The 17701-nt window shown below is 45.8% G+C and overlaps 1 protein-coding gene across 4 annotated transcripts in view; it reads right to left on the bottom strand.

The window, feature by feature from the left end:
• The window catches only part of SH3PXD2A (SH3 and PX domains 2A), a 237910-nt gene that overhangs the window by 182055 nt on the left and 38154 nt on the right, over positions 1 to 17701 (bottom strand). For all 4 annotated transcript variants that reach the window (XM_033065577.2, XM_033065578.2, XM_033065579.2 and 1 more), the window contains exon 2: positions 13936 to 14016. In XM_033065577.2, the coding sequence (XP_032921468.1) occupies positions 13936 to 14016 (81 nt within the window). The remainder of the gene's footprint in view (positions 1 to 13935; positions 14017 to 17701) is intronic.

The following is a 17701-nucleotide window of genomic DNA, read 5'->3' as shown; positions in this document are numbered from 1 at the left end:
GATTCTGAGTATAATGCTGACTTGCAGGAGTCTGACAGTTCTGGGACACATGCAGGTGCCCAGTGTGCCTGCAAGCAGATTAAGAAAAAAAAAAATCAATGTAACTACTTCAAAAAGCAAGAGAAAGCCCATTTCTGCAAAATCAATGATTTCTAGGATGCAGAAGCCACATATCCATGCTTTGGCACTCATGTAAAGATGAGGTTTTTTTGATGATGCCGTTGAATTTTCAGGCACAACTAAATTCCATTCCCAGGAAAACCTCTGTTGCCTCCCCAGCTGGGAGGTCTAATGGAGCCACTATGGTGCCCACTGACAGAAGTGAGCAGACAGTGATTGTGTAGTTAATGAGTACCTACAAACTGGCTTATTCATTACTGAGAGGGTGGTCATACACTGGAACTGCCTATCTAGAGGAGTGGTTGATGCCCTAAGCTTCTCAGGAGTTGAGAGGCATTTAGACAATGCCCTTAACTTGTTTTAATTTTTGTTCATCCCAGAAGTGCCCAGGCAGCTGAACTACACAGTGATTTTATGTCCCTTCCAACTGGAATATTTTGTTCTAATAATGAAGGCCTGTATCATGAACATACAGTAAGAATTTCTCTGCTTCAAGATTATGACAATCTCCAAAGATGGAAACCTTCTGTGAACTTTTACTGTCCTTGGAGCAGAATTCAATACCCAGGACTAAATTTAAAACTCTACACAAGAACAAAACTATCTGTCTGAGTTCTTGACATGACCACAGTCACCATTGCATCTGGATACCTGACAGCCACATGTTAATTTATCCTCTCAAATCCATGGAAGATGAACTCTTTCAGAACATGGAATCCAAAGGACAAATCGCTAAAACCCAAATTTCCTGCTTTAGTCAGGGCAGGGAAAAATTACAGTATCCTGTCTTGCAGCTCTTATGGTGCTTTCACTGTCTGAAGAAAATCAGGCAAAAGGCCAATATCTATTTTGTGTATTTAGACTAAGAATTACAATTTGGACCAGTAGAAGTATGAGAGATCATTGTAAAACTTGCCACCCCACAGAGAAGAAGAGCCCCAGTGCTGGTGGGCTGGAGCACATGGAAGCTGTGACTGAGATCTTCCCTGCACAGGGCTGTAGCTGCTGATCTCCCAAAGGCAGGACACAGCCACTGTCCAGCACAAGTGGTTCAGTCTCGAAGGCTGCCTTCCAGACTGTCTCAGTCTCCCTTCTTTACATTGGTAAAATACTGCTGGCAACATAACACAGTGATTTCAACAGAGAGCTCCCAAACTAACTGATTACAAAGGCATTGTATCTTTAAAATTATCTTGCAGCTTCTCATGCCTTTTCCAGACCCTAATACCAGACAGACATAGCTCTGCTCAGAGCTGGTATGCACTACTGAAATACAAATAAATGAGCAGGCCACTATGAGGGAAGGAAAGAGTTAGTTTTCCATTCTGCATATTGACTTATTTGAGAGCCTGATGTATTTGAAATCAATTTTTTAAAATATATTTAAAGGGCTCTCTTTTATAGAGGGACTTTGTAATGATGTGGAAAATTCACAGCTCCCAACATCAAGCCATGGGTGGAGGGAGTCTGGAGTATGAATTAAAAATAATGTGGCTGTTTGCAGAAATTAGCGGCACCGATTTAAATCCACACTCCCCTCCCTCCTCAAATAATCACCCTGTGAACAGAGGTGGTTTATGGAGCCCTCTGGAAAATGTTCCTCATGGCCTCCATTCCGGACCCAAAATAAAATACATTACATCGCAGCAAATACTTCACCAGGGTGCTGCTCTCTTTTCCCCCAACCCACGCTTCCCATTTGTTGCTAATTAAATGAAACAGCAGGTGCTTAGACCACAAGCACAGCAGGGCTGGAGCGAGTGCAGTGATTACACCCCCCTGGAATGCCTTCTTGGAGAGCTGCATCTTTCCAGGGACTGGACTCTTGGAGGAAAGATGAGATTACAGGCGAGGGCTGGGTCACTCTTTGGCTGTGAGCTCCATGATCAGAGGGTGCTTTCGAAGGACAGTGGATCACTACAAACGTAAGGTCTTTGAGTGAGGTGCTGCTGACTGTTTTGCCAAGCCACCTTCCAGCACCCTGCTGCAGGGTGCACAGAGTGTGCTCTGCCTCTGGGCTGGAGACATCTCCTTTCTCACCCAGCTGAGACCCATCATAAAAATGCAGAGCAGCCTCCCCCATACCAAGGCATGTCTGGGCACCTCAAATCTTCAAGCAAAGATTAGCAATGCAGTCCCTGAGGCAGGAAGCCATCCCAGCCTAGCCCTGGGTGAGGCTAGGGAATGGTAAGTCACAAGTCAGTGTCAGAGCTGGCCAGGAGAGCTATGGGTTGTGCCTGAACACATGACACGCCAGGTCATGCTAATGAGATGTTCCTGGTTGCCACCCAGAGCAAATGCCCACAAGCCCAGAGAATGATTTTGTAAGAGTAACCCAACTCTTTGGGATGTGTCCTTACCCCATGACTCCTGGCACATCCATTTACCTGCTGCCTCTGTGCTGTAATCTCATCCATGAGACACTCTGGGGACACAGCACAGGCTGAATACCTCCCAGCTCCTTCACATGAGAAAGAATGAACTTTGCTGCCACCAATGTCATCACCAAGCTTCATGTCCTGAGACCAGAAATCAAGCAAAACAAAAGGCAAGTGCTATTCTGTTATAGATAGGGCAGACATGGTGCTGTTAAGAAATGGACAGGCATGGAGCAAGGGGCATTTAGTGGCAGCCAGAGCTGCTGAGCCCATCAAACCAGCTCTTCCTGCTTCCTGCTCTGGGGCCTCCTTGTTTTGCCCCAGTGAAGTCTTTGCCCTGGTCACCATGCACCCCATCAACAGCTACATCTCCCTCCCATCCCAGCATGCCAATCTCACCCAGGTGACTTCCCATGGAGACAAGACAGGATAACTGTAATCACCCAAAGGCCAACAGTGCATCCTAACTCAGGGGGATTGTAAATCAGTTACCAACTGAGATAATATGGTAAAAGCTTAGAAATAAATCCCTCATCCCTTCTACAAATTCCATTTCCAACCACAAGACTCTATGGGACCAGGACATAATCCCAAGAACGAAAAGCACTATTTATATTTCTGCTGAGCACTACACTTCTGTTAGTCACTCTGCTGATGTTTCACTTCTTCACCAGACTCTGTCAGAAATGGCTGGGGGTTCAGGGGGAGGAGAGGGAACATGGTCATTACGGTCTGGCTTAGCTACTGTAATACAGCTAACATTTGGCTCTGTTAAAAACACTCCAAGCCAAAGACTTCAAAGCATTTTACAAACATTAATGAATAAACTTTCTCCAGGAGGGTTGATTATAGCCCCCATTTTATGGGTGGTTATTTTCAGATAACTCCTGCTGCACCAGAAGTTACCCCTCTTTCTTCTACACCACAGACTCTGAGCTCCTAATTACACAAAAAACATTTCCACATTAAGGCACTGAAATATATTTTGACCTAAGAGTGGAACAGGATTCAGCATGAGGTTTCCTAACAACAACACGCAGGAACTGACAGCCCTAGTGCTCCTGCAACTCCCAGCAGGGCTCTCCCACACTCACAACCAACCTGAAACTTCTTAGGACTCCTGCCTATCTTGGAAGTACCTTTTGCAAACTCTTTCCTTTACATAAGGATAGTCAGGGACCACCTTCATGGAGCACATCACTTGCTCCATCTACCTTATTCCCAGAATCCAATGACAAATTAATCTCTACCACCTCCTGAAGCAAAAAATGCTAAATCCTAAATTACATGCAAGCAACCAGCACCCTCTAACTCTCAGCACAGTAACACAAGGAGAGTTGCACAAGGCAGAGGTTCTTGCAAAGCTGCACCAACAGTTACCAACACACCAAAAATTACCAGACAACCTGGACTTGTTACAAGGACGCAGGTGTTCAGCATGTGCCATCCCACAACACATTTTCTTCACCAGGACACATGCCAGTTTTGTTCAAGCAGCAGCACGTCACTGTAGTGACCAGGAAAAGCCTGGACCTGGGTGTCAGAGATTCCTGGAAAACAGAGAGGCCACAACATTCCAACTCACTGGGCTGCCAAAAGCCAGAGATTACCAGATAAAAGGAAAAGTCTGTGAAATAATTTTTTGATCCAGGTGGATAAGGTGTATTCCCTTCTAAGACAAAACTTTGATCATTAAACTCAGCCTAGCCCTTTGAAGTAATTTTTTCCCTATTATCATTTTACTTAGTCCTTTTCTGGTTTGCTTTCAACTTTCTTTCCATTTGGCATTTTCCCCTCTCTTTCACATTGTTTTCGTGGTTTGTCCTTCACCTCTCTCAACACACCTGGCTGAAGGGAGCAGCTCAGCAAGTCTCACTGGTTTTCTTAACACACCCCTTTAAAAAACAAAGGTATCAAGACCCAGACACATGGCTCTGAAGTTACCTCTGTTTCCAAAAGCACCACTAAATCGATTAGGATCTGCCCTTGACTGACCTGGTGAATCAGAGGCACCCCTGCATCAACGCTGATGCCTCAAGAATGACTTTAATAGAGTACTGCAAAATTACAGAAATTATCTTAAACACAGAGATGCTTTTCTGAATATCTGCTTAGTTCTTTGTGAGCTCTTTTACAGCTTCTGCCATGAAGAACTTGTCAGCAACTTGAAACGCAAACCTTCTCACTGGACTGCAACTCTCTGCCCTGCTGCCTTTGCATCCTCACAGGGTCCCAGATGGGATAGCTTAAAAAATTTTAATTATGGCCACTTGTGTGGCTCAATGCTTGATGGTAGGTGTGGACTCAGCAGACTGCCAGCCATGCCAGTGCCAAAAAGATCTGATGTGCTGCAAGAATTCAAGTCCTTCCTTTCCTTTACAGATCTGACAGACCATAACTCTCCTTTTAAATGCAAAAGCAAAAGGTGGAGAGCACAGCCCTCAGCTTGGCTGAACTCTGTTCAAATTGGGCACCCAGGAGGGAGTGTGCACAAAGCTATGCTTCCCCCAGAGCATCACTTTACCAGCTTTTTGCGTGACTTCACCATGTGTCTGCTCAGCTCTGTGAGTTTTACTGCCCTGACCACTCCACTCTGATGCTTCCCCCGAAGGGAGGGAAGTGGAAATCACAAAAGGCAGTTCTGCAGTGGGAATACTTGCATTTGCATGAGACATGAAACTGCTCTGGTTGCAGAAAAGGAGAACATGCGGTGACTCGAGGGAAGCAGGAAGGGAACAAGGGCAAACAAGCTCCTTCCTTGATGCTCCATACATTGATGGTGAAAAGATCAGTCATTCAGATGCTATGGGGAAGAAGCAAACAGCACCCAGTGCTCTTAGATCAGGCTGGGGTGAGCCTGATCAGGAGCTTTCCCTGTGGCAGGCAGGACTGTACACAGTCCACAGTGGAAGAGATGCCAGTTGATGCTTTTCTGTGTCCTGTAAGCAAACCACGGTGTGACAGGACCAAGAGCTACTGCTCCTTCCAGACAGGGCCTTCCCACATGGGAGCCTGTCAGAGCAGAAGGCTGGGAGGGGTGAGGTGACATGGAAAAGTGCCCTGACAGAGCCCTGCATAAACCCTCCATTACGGCTGGGCAATTTTCTATTTGCACTTAAATGCAATAATGTAAATAAACTCCCCGTAACCCTTCCAGGGCTATTTAGGACGTTTGAGAAAACAAGCAGCTCCTCTCATCGCGAGCCAAGGGATGCGAGCACAACAGGCACTTCTCATCTTGGTCTCCACACACTTAATGAAAGTGAAGGATTGTATTCCCTGCACAAAAGCAGAATTGTGTTTCAGGGCTGGGGGTGTGAACTCCGTGCAATTTTCTGGCAGTATAAATAATTGAAAGCTGAGTACGATTAGGGGAGAGCGACAACGCGGTGGAAGGGCTGGAATTGTCATGCCTGAACTTTTGGGGCTTGGGTGCTTCAGGGAAAAAATAGCCATGGAAAAATCTCACCAAGGATTTTAATTTTTACACAGATGTTCCAGAAAAAAAAATTTAAAAGGCTGATCTTGATCTTTGGTAAGAGGAAATACGCTAATAAAGTGGCACTTGGAGAATTTGCTGCCTGTGTGAGGCCAACAACCCCAGAGCTGCAGCTTTGGCTGGGGCTGCTCACACAGCCAAACCACTCTCCTGTGTTTTATTGTTCCAGCAAACAAAACCTGGAACAAGGGTAACAAATAAGTGGACTGCTCCCAAGGCTGAGCTTTAAGTCCTGCTGTGGAGACCTATGAGGAGAGTTTCCAACACCAAAATAATGGAGATGGAGATGGAGGAGGGATAACACAGGAGGTATACACTGAGCCTTTACACACTGATGAAGAAAGGTTTTCAGCCCAGTTTTTATCATGATTCTGCATAATCCCTTGTACGAGATACTGCCCAGGCACAAAACCAGCACTTCTGGGCCCCATACCAAAGCCTTCCACCATGGTTCGGAATTTCTGGCAATTTCAGGCATGCTTTTAGATTTCCATTAGCAGCACAACCTGGCAGGGACATGTGCTCCTGACACATTGGATTTTTAACATCTAAAGCAACCAACAGCTATGAAAATAGGTCTGAGTCCTCCACAGCTGATACAAGTCATTTCAGTTCATTAGGAAGACTTGTTGCTTTTCCTTTCTGGGGCTGTATTCAGGAGAGTCCTTCCCACAACACAGGTCCCCCAACATCCTCACAGCCTCCATGCCAGTGATAAGTGGGGGATGTAGGTACTGATGGTAACAACAACTTACACAAACCAAAACTCTAGAAAGCAAAGGGATAATTCCAGAAAACAACACTTTTCATTAATTTCACTGTTTTCTGTGCCTGCTAGAGGCAGACCATGTGCAGTTAAAAGGACACAGACAAGAAGTCAACAAACTCTTTGTGATGCTCCCAATAGTTCTTAAAAAAAACCCAAACAAAACTAAACTCATTTGCCTAACTACATATCCAGTCCAGACTGAGACAGTGGCATGGGTATCACCTCTATTCTTGCCTTGCTGCTGTCACACCCTGAGGAGTTGGCTAAGCCACCACCTCCCTTTCTAAGGTCACCCATGTCCTGAGCAGAGAGGCAGATTGGCGCTGAACAGCAAAAACCACCCTGCAGGAGAGTCCCATGCTGCAGATTAGGGGCAATATTCAAGTGTCAGCTTTATGTCTAGAACCCAAGTGAAGAAGTACAAAAGGGAGAGTTCCCATAGGCTGGGTCACCTTCTCAGCTGTGGGTTCTTTGCCATGGTCATTCACTGCACCTCTATTGTAGGTTAGCAGGCACTTTGCCATTTCCTCATCGTGGCCCTCATCTTCGTCTGACGTGTAAGGTCTCTTTAAAAACAAATACTGGAAGCTGAACAGATTGTTTTGCCAAGCAAACATTTAAATAATGATGGAAATTAGAATTATAAACAATTCCATTTATTCACTGAACACAAAGATACTGCCCCAAGCCAGCTGGTATCCAAAGGCACTGAGAGCTAGAAGGACAAATGGTATTTAGATAGCTTTTAAATCAGTGGAGACAACCATTCTCAGTTCAATAACCATATAAGCTATTAATTTTTTCCCAGGGGCATCTCAGTTCTCCTTGTTTGCTGCTGGGGTGTTTTTCTGAGAGCAGGCATTGAGGGATCTCTCCTACTGAAAGCCAAGTCTTGCAAGCGTGCCTGCACCAGGAGCTCCAGCACAGCTGCCAAAACACAGGAGGCACAGTCAGCCCTCACAGATGGTGCAGGGCTTCTCTGGAAATCTGGTTTTCTGCATCCCCTGAAAACCTGCACTGCAAGTCTCTCCATGCACTGTCTGGGATAACAGCAGCAAACAACTGGCCTGTGTTTACCCAGAAGAAAGGATGTGCCATTTCTCCCCAAGGAGCCAGCACTGACCTTTGGGAACAGACGTGTTGACAGACCCATGTTCAGATTTCCTCTGAATTTTCCCAGTCTTGTTTCACTTTCAATAATGCTCTCAAGGAAGCTGTTTATAAATAAAACCCTACAGCTGTTGCAGTAACTCCATCCCCACATTTCCAAGATTATCAGGATCTTCCTGAAGCCTGGCAATGGGTCTGAACCTGATGGGTCAGATACAGAGCCAGGCCCCTGATCTGAAGAAGGATTTCACAGCAGCTCTCAACATCTACAGCAGGGCCAGGATGCTGAGGCCCAGCATCCCACACCAAGGGAAAGGGAACAGGGGAAACCTGATCAGTGGAATACAGAACATGCTGGCCAAGGCAGGCACAGTGCAAACCAGAGGGAGGCACGTGCAGAGCCCAGCAGGAGGAACACCAGTTTCACTGTGCACTTGCAGCACAGCCTGATGCAGTGATGTCTGCCATGCTGTTCCACCCCTGCCCCATTCAGCCCCACCTCCTCCTCCAGCTTTGCTGCCTGTTTCCATAGGCACCCTCAGATGCACACACGCAGCCCAACAGAAACACTCACTGGGCTCGTCAGAGGCTGGGAATCCTTTCAACACAAACCTCCCACGCTGCAAGAGGGACAAGCTGCATCTCGCAGCAGCCCTCCTTCCCTCCCTTCCCTCCTTCCCTTCCCTTCCCACAGTGCCAGTCTGTGCACAGGATGGCACCTACACAAGAGAGGGTCACCACTGCAGAGTGACCCTGTTGTTCTGGATGGATGGGAACACCAGTGGGTGTTCCCTGCTCATCCTACTAAGGAGGCCTGGTGGGTTGAGGGTTGGGAGTCAGCATTTGCAAACACAGGAGAACACTTGCCCCATTGCATTCTTACCTACACTCCTCATCACTGCTAAACTTAATGCATGCTTGAACTTGTCCATTCACCACTCCTAAAAAGCTAAAAGCATGAGCAACACGAAATATCAGAGGCCTTGCAAAAACAGTCATTACTGAGTTAGACTTCACTGGACCACCAGAATTGGGGCTGTAGGTCTCCACTTGGGCAATTAAACCAGACTAACTACTGGAGTGAACATACACAATTCCACCAGAATCACAGAATTCCCTCTTTGCTCTGCCTGTGAAAGCCTACATGGTAAAGCCACCAGGCCCTGTTTCAAATCATAGTGACCCAGTGAAATCCAGTGTGCTCAGGCATGTGACACAATTACAAGCAAACTGGGAATGGGAGTGTACGTTACCCTATTTGATACAGCTTAGGGAAATGGAGAAAGGGATGTTGTCACTGAATAGTGTAACAGGAGAACGACTGATAGCAGCAGTGTTCATGTGACCTCCAGTCTGAGTAAGAAAAGCAGTGATACAGGCTGCAATTGCTAGTTTTTATGCTACCATTTTTGTTTAATGTCATCTTCAATGCTCTGTTACTCCATTACAGCACTACAAACAATCAGGATGACCCTAGCAATAACAAATGAAGCTCTTGATGATTTATCATCAGGATGAAAACAACTTACATGTCTTCTCTTCTGATAAAATTCCTGATAGTCTTTACTTTTTAAATGTTTCAATTGGTTGCCAGTGAGTTCCTCTTTCTGTGCCGCTTTGAAGAAAACCTGCTTAGATCAGCAAACCACGTTGGGCAGATAGTATTTTGCTGATACACAGAGCCAGTGCCTGAACAGAGCCTTGTTTATTTGCCTTTTCAATGTTGTGACATTTCAGACATCTCCTTGCAGCCAAACCGCCTGTGTGTGTCATTGTGTGGAGAGGCTGAGATCTGCCTACCTAACATTCCTGCCACAGCTCTGGCAGCGATGCTGTTCAGCTCCTGCACAGCCAAACACACCACGTGGGATCGTGGCACGCTGCTACATCCAGCTGCTGTGTTTTCCCTTGGAGAAAGCTGCATTACACGTGTTGTGAGAAAGGATCCTCCCCCAGCTCTGCACAGAGAGACCCAGCCATCCTCACAGAACAGAGGTCTGGTCTCTCTGCTGAGGTGCTGCTCCTGCTCATGCTCTGACTGCAGGCACTGAGTAGCACAGGCATGGAATCAGAGGAGAACACTTGGAGTCACTGGGTAAAATGCAGCAATGACCACTGGGGATGGAAGCTGAGAGAACCAGGCATGGATCCTTGGTCCCTTTTTCCCTGCTCACTTTTTTGGGGAAGGGGTTTCTTAGCAGTGGGGCCAGCACCCAGCTGGGGTCTTAAGAGCTGTAAAAAGCCCAAGGTGGTACTGAGCTACTGCAAGGGTGATATGGGGAGAGGGGAAAGACACATCCTTCGTACTTGCCAGCTGCAAACTTTGTAGCTCTTTTCCAGCCCAGCATGGCCACTGGGAGGGTGAGAGCTGCCTGCATCTGCACTTCTCCACCTTATGCTTTGGGCAATTATTTATGCACACATTCAGCTGCAAATTCCCATTTTACCAACAGCCTCCAAAAGCACTTTCCAGCAAGAAAAACACAGGCCTTACATCTGTAGATGTTTTTTCCTGCACAGTGGAAATGCCAGGAGTTATCCCTGCTATACCAATAGAGGAGTGTCCTTTCTCAGCTCCTTTGGGGACAACAGCAGCAGTACTGAACTATCACCTCAGGACAGGATTCTGCAACCACCATCAGCAAATCCATTGATGATGGAAGAGTTCAAACAGCATCCAGGGAACATGCCCCAGTGAGCCACCAGCCTGTCACAAAGGTCAGCACTACTGACAGGTGATGTTCACATCACTCTCCTCATGTTCCTCTGTTCTGCACTGCAGGCAAGTGCAAGAAAACAACATTCAAAATACTGCATTGGGAGGTAGCTTTGACCCCACACGGTGCTCAGGTGCAAATGTCTCCCCAGGGTGAAAGACAACAGATAATTGGATTTGACAAGCAATTTACAGTAATGCTTTCATCTATGCAGAGTTAATTCAATCTTTTCAATCCTATTTACTGAAACACTGGCACCCACATGCTGCCATGTATTCTGCTGCCATCATTTGACCCATGCTCAGGAGCAGATGTGACTTGGTTGCACAATTAAATGATGCAGCAATGCCCTAATTTAATTTAAAATGTATCTTTACAGATATCCAGCCCTCACTGAAGCAGCACAGGGCTGACACTTGGCTTGCTGCTTTGGGTTCTGTTTGCTGGATTTCTTATACCTTTGTTGTGGGGCAAACAAATCCTATGGTATGACCAGCCTTACTGCCCTATTACTAAACTTAAAAACAACCTGACTCCCAACTTGAGCATATGCACTGCTGAAATAGCAAAGCCAAACTCTCCTTGGATTTGAATCCTTGGGACAGAGCAGCCTCTTACTGCTTGCAGTGCCTAATAGAATTTGCAAATAAGTGTTTTAAAAATGCAGTTTCTACTAATGCTACAGCTCTCAAAACCACTGAGCCACTTCCCACAGAGACAGCCATTTGGGGAAGGGTGGGCTCTTTTTAAAAGAAACATGAAAATGGAGTAGTGAAATTAATTATCTGTATTCCTCCCTCCTTGCTCCTGGGCAGCCCCCTGGGTTTCCCCATGGGTCGTATCCAGTGTCACTGTCAATGCCAGCCACTGCAGCCCTGATTAAGTCATTACAAGTCAGCCCTTGTTCCTCCACTTCCAGTCCAGAGCAAATGAGACACGTGCAGGCTTCTGAAGCCCTGAAGTGCAGCTCTGTCGTTGACACAGCAGGGTGAGTGGAGCTGGCACAGACCTGTGGACTCCAGCTGTTTTGGACATGAGTGGTGCCCCTGAGTTGGCTGAGCATTACTCCCTGAGAATTTGCTTGGTTTTCTCCTGGAAGTGCCACATGGGGATAAGCAGGGACATTATCAAAGTAGATTGATTATGCTAAGACCACCTTACCATGTATGATATCAGATTGCAAACCCCACATTCAACCAGCGCTAGGTTAGAAGTTCAAGCTTCCAGGAAAAATCTGGAAAACACAAGTCATTCCAAGATCTGGAGCTAATTTCTCTTTGAGCAAGAATGTCTGCACGTCAAGCTATAGGTTTCCCAAAATGCAAGGGTTACCCAAAGTTCCCCTTAGCATTAATTTGCTTTTCCAACTCTCTTTGCAGGCTCCACTAGAGCTGGAAAAACGAATTTCTTTTCAAGATCCAAAGCAGTTTCCTTTGCCTCACCTCAGAGATGCTCAAGCATAATCAAAAATCCAGAAAGAGTAATAGGAGGGGATAAATAAAAAAATCACCTATCACCTTTGGGAGTCTAAAAGCACATTATGGCAGCCTGAGCACACAGGGCCTTGTCCCCACCTCACAGCTGGGAGACTGGGGCACAGATTGGCAGTGACATTGCACAGAGATGTGGCAGGACTGTGGAAATCTCAGCTGAAGACCTCAATTTCTGTAACTCTGCACCTCATGCTGCAAGAGCCAAAGAGGCTGTTGTAGAGGGCTGTCACTACTCATGCAGTGCTGGCCCTGACAGAGATCCCTGGGAGGGAAAAGGGTTAAAGAAGGGAATTTTGTTGCTTTCTTGTCGTATTTTCTCGTGGGGGGAGCAGCGTCATGCAAGCAGGAGTTTTCCACTGGCTAGGCCCCCTTGCACTTATCAATGGGACCTTTCAGGACTCACTCCCTGATTGAGACATCATTTCCTGTCCAACACACTAACCCCATTGATAACTCCACACTTGATGGGAACTTTTCAAACCTACCAGGAAAGGCCAGGAGACCCAGAACAACATATACATGAAAACAGAACTGGGGTGAAAAGAGAAAGAAGAGAGAAAAAGAAAAAGTTTTGGCCACGATTCACACACTGACAACAAATGTTTGTGACTAGGGAGTTGTGCATCTTTAGCAGGTACAGCTGACAGAGAAGATGCTGACATACTCTTAGAGCAGTGGGACTGGCAGGCCTGGTACTTCAGCCCAGTTAGAAATGGAGATGGGCACAAGAGGAAGCTTAAGAATATCCCTCTCTTGTCTTGCTGCCACACAGCAGAGAGAAATCAGGACTGGCTGTAGAAATGGTCACATTTCACCCAAAAGGCCAGGAGGCCATAATAAATGATACAGCTCACAAAACAGCCTAGAGACTTCAGGTTTCCAAGAACCAGAAATGAAACATAAAGGGGAGAGAAGATGAAACTAGAGCTCTTTAAGATACTCCAAACAGGAACCTTTTATTTCCTAATTTATTATGTGAAAAGACTCTGTTACTTTTCAGGACACAGCACAGTCAGCTACATCCTCAATACTGACCCTGAGGACTCACTTGATATTGTAATCTCAGCCCAGCTCCAAACCCAAGCTCCAGTCCAAAAATCAGTGTTTTCCCCAAAGTTCAAGAGTGTCTCAAACCACAGCTTTTATTTTAACCCAAGCAATTAGTTTTGCCGCCTACAAAACGACAATGATGCAAAAATACCAGTGGATCTGGATTTTTGCCAAACAGAACACCAGCCCCAAAGCTCCCCCTACCCAGGCAGGTGTCTAGGAGCACTACCAGAAATGAAACAGCTGATTCCTGGTTTCAGACTTTGGTCAGCAGCTATCCAGCAGGAAAGTTTTTGATGAAATCTAAACATACAGGCACAGAATAGAGCAAAGGGGCGTACAAAGCAGCAGGAGCTGGGACACTGGCTGGCTAGGCAGATGGTTAGGAAGAGAGACTGGAAAGTTTCCACTGCAATCTCCATTACTGAACTGCTGTGGGAGTTTGCAAAAGCTCTGTTGTTTTCAGTTACTTGGGTAAGCAGTTTCTGGGGGCCCAAAATGTAGCACTCTCTCTGTTTTAAGTGCATCTGAAGTATTTAAAATCAGATCCCCTCTTTAATAGGAACCATTCATGAAAATGTCAGCTTTAAATGTCTTTACAGTGCAAGTTACTCACTGTGAGCATACCACCCACTTATCTTATACCCTACAAGGGCAGAGTCTGAAAAGTTTCAAGATCATGACATGTAACAGACCAAACAAGCACAAAGCCTTATTTAAAGGCACTATTAACCCAGCTGGAAACATGACTAGAAGCATGAGCAGAAATAATATTTTATGTTAGACAGGACAGACTTACCTGCAGGTCAAAGAACTTGCTGTATCTTCGGTAGATGATCTGGGAAGTCAGGTCAGACCATGTTACATTGATGATATAGACCTGTTCAGGGACAAGAAAACACAAATCAGCCTGGGCCACGAGCACAGGATACATGCAAAGGCAGAACAGTCAACACAGGCTAATTCAGATCTCACTGGCTGTTCCTGCTCACAGTGAGGAATATAGCCCTGGGAGCAGGACTAGCCTAAATTAAAGCTGTTGCAGCCTTCACCAGAAATCTTGGGGGAGTACTCAGTGCTCTTCCACATCTCCCATCAGCAGCTCCCTCTGGCTTTGCTTCACCTGGAATAAAAGCTCTAATTGAGCAACACCACATTTTTTGGTCTGTGGTAGCACAACCATCCCTCTATCCTCTTTGGAGGGTCCCAGGGCCAGCTGCAGGCATGGCTGGGAGAGCAATTCCACCCCTGAAGCAACAGCTTTTCATGAGGCGCTGATCCCCAGCCCCACACTCCAGGTTGTCTTTGTACATGGAGATGTGGCTGTCACCCTTCCCAAGCAAGGAGTGGCTCTGGTTCAACAGGAAATCCAAAGGAAACGCAGCTCCAGGTGCTGTGGAATCACAGCCATGCAACACAGTTGCTTACTCACACCCGTGCATGTGTGACACAAACCCAGCCCCGCCAGGGCACGCAGCTCTTGCTGAGTCACATCAGCCCACCCAGCACCTTTGGCACCCACTGGAGGGTGGTGTAAATCCGGACAGTGAGAGTGACACTGTTTCCTTGCATTGATGGAAACAGCAACAGAAGCCTGGAATAAGCCAGGATTTCCCTTGTCCAGCCCTAGTCCATCCCCAAAACAATCCTCTTACAGAAACACCGTTTTGCCAGAAGCTGTGATAAAAAAAAGATTCGCACACACACGTACACATATACACACACACAAACTCGTACATACACATATAAACATGCACACAAAACACCAAAATGTTTCCTTTTGACCCTGGTACCTCCAAAATATTTTTTTTTTTAATTAAAAATGGGCCAGGTTCCACTCTCTCATACACTTGTCCTCAGGCCAATGCTGGTCCTGCTGCCTTGATGACAGATCCCCAACAAGACCTCAGCAAACAGGATGGAGCTATCAAGGGTGACCACACAGGACAAATGTAATGAAAATCACAGCTAGGACAGCTCCTGGGCCTTTAAAGCAATTTTCAGGTTTCACATATGGACTGAGATAAGAATCTGGCAGAGGAAACAGGAAAGCAGCCCTCCTCCCTCAGCTACAGCACTGCAGCAGGAGCTCTCCCTTTTGCCATGGATGCAGAAGTGAAACTCTGGCTCCAGCAACAGGGGATGGATAAGCATCACCCTCTTCTCCATCTCCATCTCCTCCAAGACACCAGATCATCTTCCAAGCTACTGATTCAATTGCTTGTGTACTTTTACCAATAAAAAATATTGCATGAATATCCCTGGAAGGGTGTTGAATATTGGGCTTAACAACACTTTTCCAAGGACCACTAATGGATTTTCTTTTTTTCTTCTTCTTTCCCAGTAGGAGAGTTATCCTCCCAGAAACCACAGCCATGCTTTCCTCTCTGCTTGTTACAGCCACATTCAGTCCCCAAGGCAGTCTGCCTCCCATCTGCTGCAGCCCAGTTTCATGGCATTCACCAGCTGGAGATGCTAAGGAGATCTGGGGCCTCATTCTGCATCAAACATATCTGCTCTTCCCACCAGAGACCATCAAGGCTGGCAAGGGGAAGATTCCCGGGGTAAGAGCCTGACTCTCAGCAATCCCAGGTTACTCCACTGCATCTCATAATTCTCCTGGAAAACCAAACCACCCAGCCTCCTTCCTGCAATGCCCATATACACAAGGGTGACATCAGCACTGCCCTGCTGCATGGAGGGGAGATAAGCCTGTGTAACATGAAGATTTCTGGTCCCCTTTAAAGATCTTACCCCTGCAGTCAAGGCAGAGGAGTCAAAGCCTGGGAAGGAAGCTGCTGTTGCCAATTTTCAAGCTGGCCACACTACACTGAAGAATATTTTTCCATGTGTTTGTTGTGGGAAAAAAAAAAGTTTGTAGCTTCACTCTGAGCTAATTCACACACAAATATTTCTACTCATTCTCTATCCAACAGCTACTTTCAGATGGAAAACCCATTCGATTAAAAACAGATCTTGACAGATGGGAGCTGAATAGGATCCAAAAGCAACTTCAGATACTGTAATTCTGGCCCTGAGTTCTCACAAAGAAGATGAGACAGGAGAAGAAACATATTGCACATGTAAATAAAGATTATAATTTTTCTTTCATTATGCAACTTTTTTTAAGAAACTAGAAACAAAACACATATGCCACAGACATCCAGACACTTTGAATTTCATGTCACTTCAGGCTTCTCCATGCTACTCTTCAGAACCCACAAAAACTGTGAGTTCCTGAGATTTTTAACAGCCTACAAATCTGCTTGGTCAAAATCTAATGCAGGCAGAAGTCAATCCTGCTTCAAGATTCCAGTTTGGTGGAGCAGTAAGTGCCACAACACACCCATGACACAAGAAGGGGCAGAGTTGGGTGCACAGGGATATTCTGGGCAAGAGGTTGGATTTATTTGGTGCAGGGAACAGGTGTAGGAGCAGCACTCCACTGCATGGTGCAGATACATCCCCAGATCTGAAATCCAGGCTCTGTGGGAATGAAGCTGCCACAGACTTCAGTCAAGTCAGGATTTTCCAGCACATTTAGGACAGCAATTAAATCTAAGGTCTCCTCAAGCTCAGTAAGTGATGGATGAGGCAGCATGCAGATACACTGGCTTCTATTTCATGGAAAAGTTACTACTGAAGCAAGAAAAGCCTTTAATCATAACCTGGTACTATGTGAAGTAAAGTAGGCTCAAAATCTGCTTGGTGAGAGACAGGTGCAAAACCTAAAACAGCTATTGATCTTTTTTGCTTGTTTGCCCAAATCAAATTGCTTCCCAGAAGTCACCATTTAAAATAATGGGGTTTGGTCAAAAAAGATTTGTAAAATGGCAGATTATAAATGCAAGGTCTAGAGGTTTCAGAAGCCTTGGATGTCACACTTCTCTCCCTAAGTATTTGCTTCTGTTGTCTTGGTCAGATGCGTAACCTTTTCATGAGCATCAAACATTACATCAGCTTACCTCACTGTTTTATTTATTCTCAGACCTTAAATTGGGTCACTGCAAAAATGATCAACAATGTCCCAAGAGAGAGGGAGAAAAGCAGTCCTGGGGGAGCCCAGGGTCATGCAAATGCAACGGGACAAGGAGGCAGCAGGAAATATGGGATAAATAGGGAGAGCCATCCCACGCTCAAACACCCAGTAGAGCCAAGGGAAAGCTTTCTGTGGCATCCAGCGACTCCCCAAAACTGAGCCACACAAGCCACCACTCCAACATGCAGCTGGTCCTGCCCACAAGAGAGACCCAGCTCCTTGGCACATTCTGTTTTGATAAAAAAAGATAAAATCAAAGTAGCTTTCATGTCTTGGAGCAAGCTCTTTCATGTAAGTACAGTGTTTTCCTACACACAACTGCACTGTAATTGAGATTCCAAATTACTACAGTAATTAATTACTAAAGGCAAAGAGATCTGCTTTATGTATCTGCCATGTTTATAATCATAAAGGAGTCAAAACACAGATGCTATTCAAAAGCTTCACCTTAAAAATCCTTAACAAAAGGTCCTTAACAATGAATGAAAATTGAAGTACAAATAGCAAACAACCACTGGGTGCTCCA

Source organism: Catharus ustulatus, chromosome 8 (assembly GCF_009819885.2).
Source record: "Catharus ustulatus isolate bCatUst1 chromosome 8, bCatUst1.pri.v2, whole genome shotgun sequence".
Taxonomy (NCBI): domain Eukaryota; kingdom Metazoa; phylum Chordata; class Aves; order Passeriformes; family Turdidae; genus Catharus; species Catharus ustulatus.
This window is presented reverse-complemented; position numbering and strand designations above follow the sequence as displayed.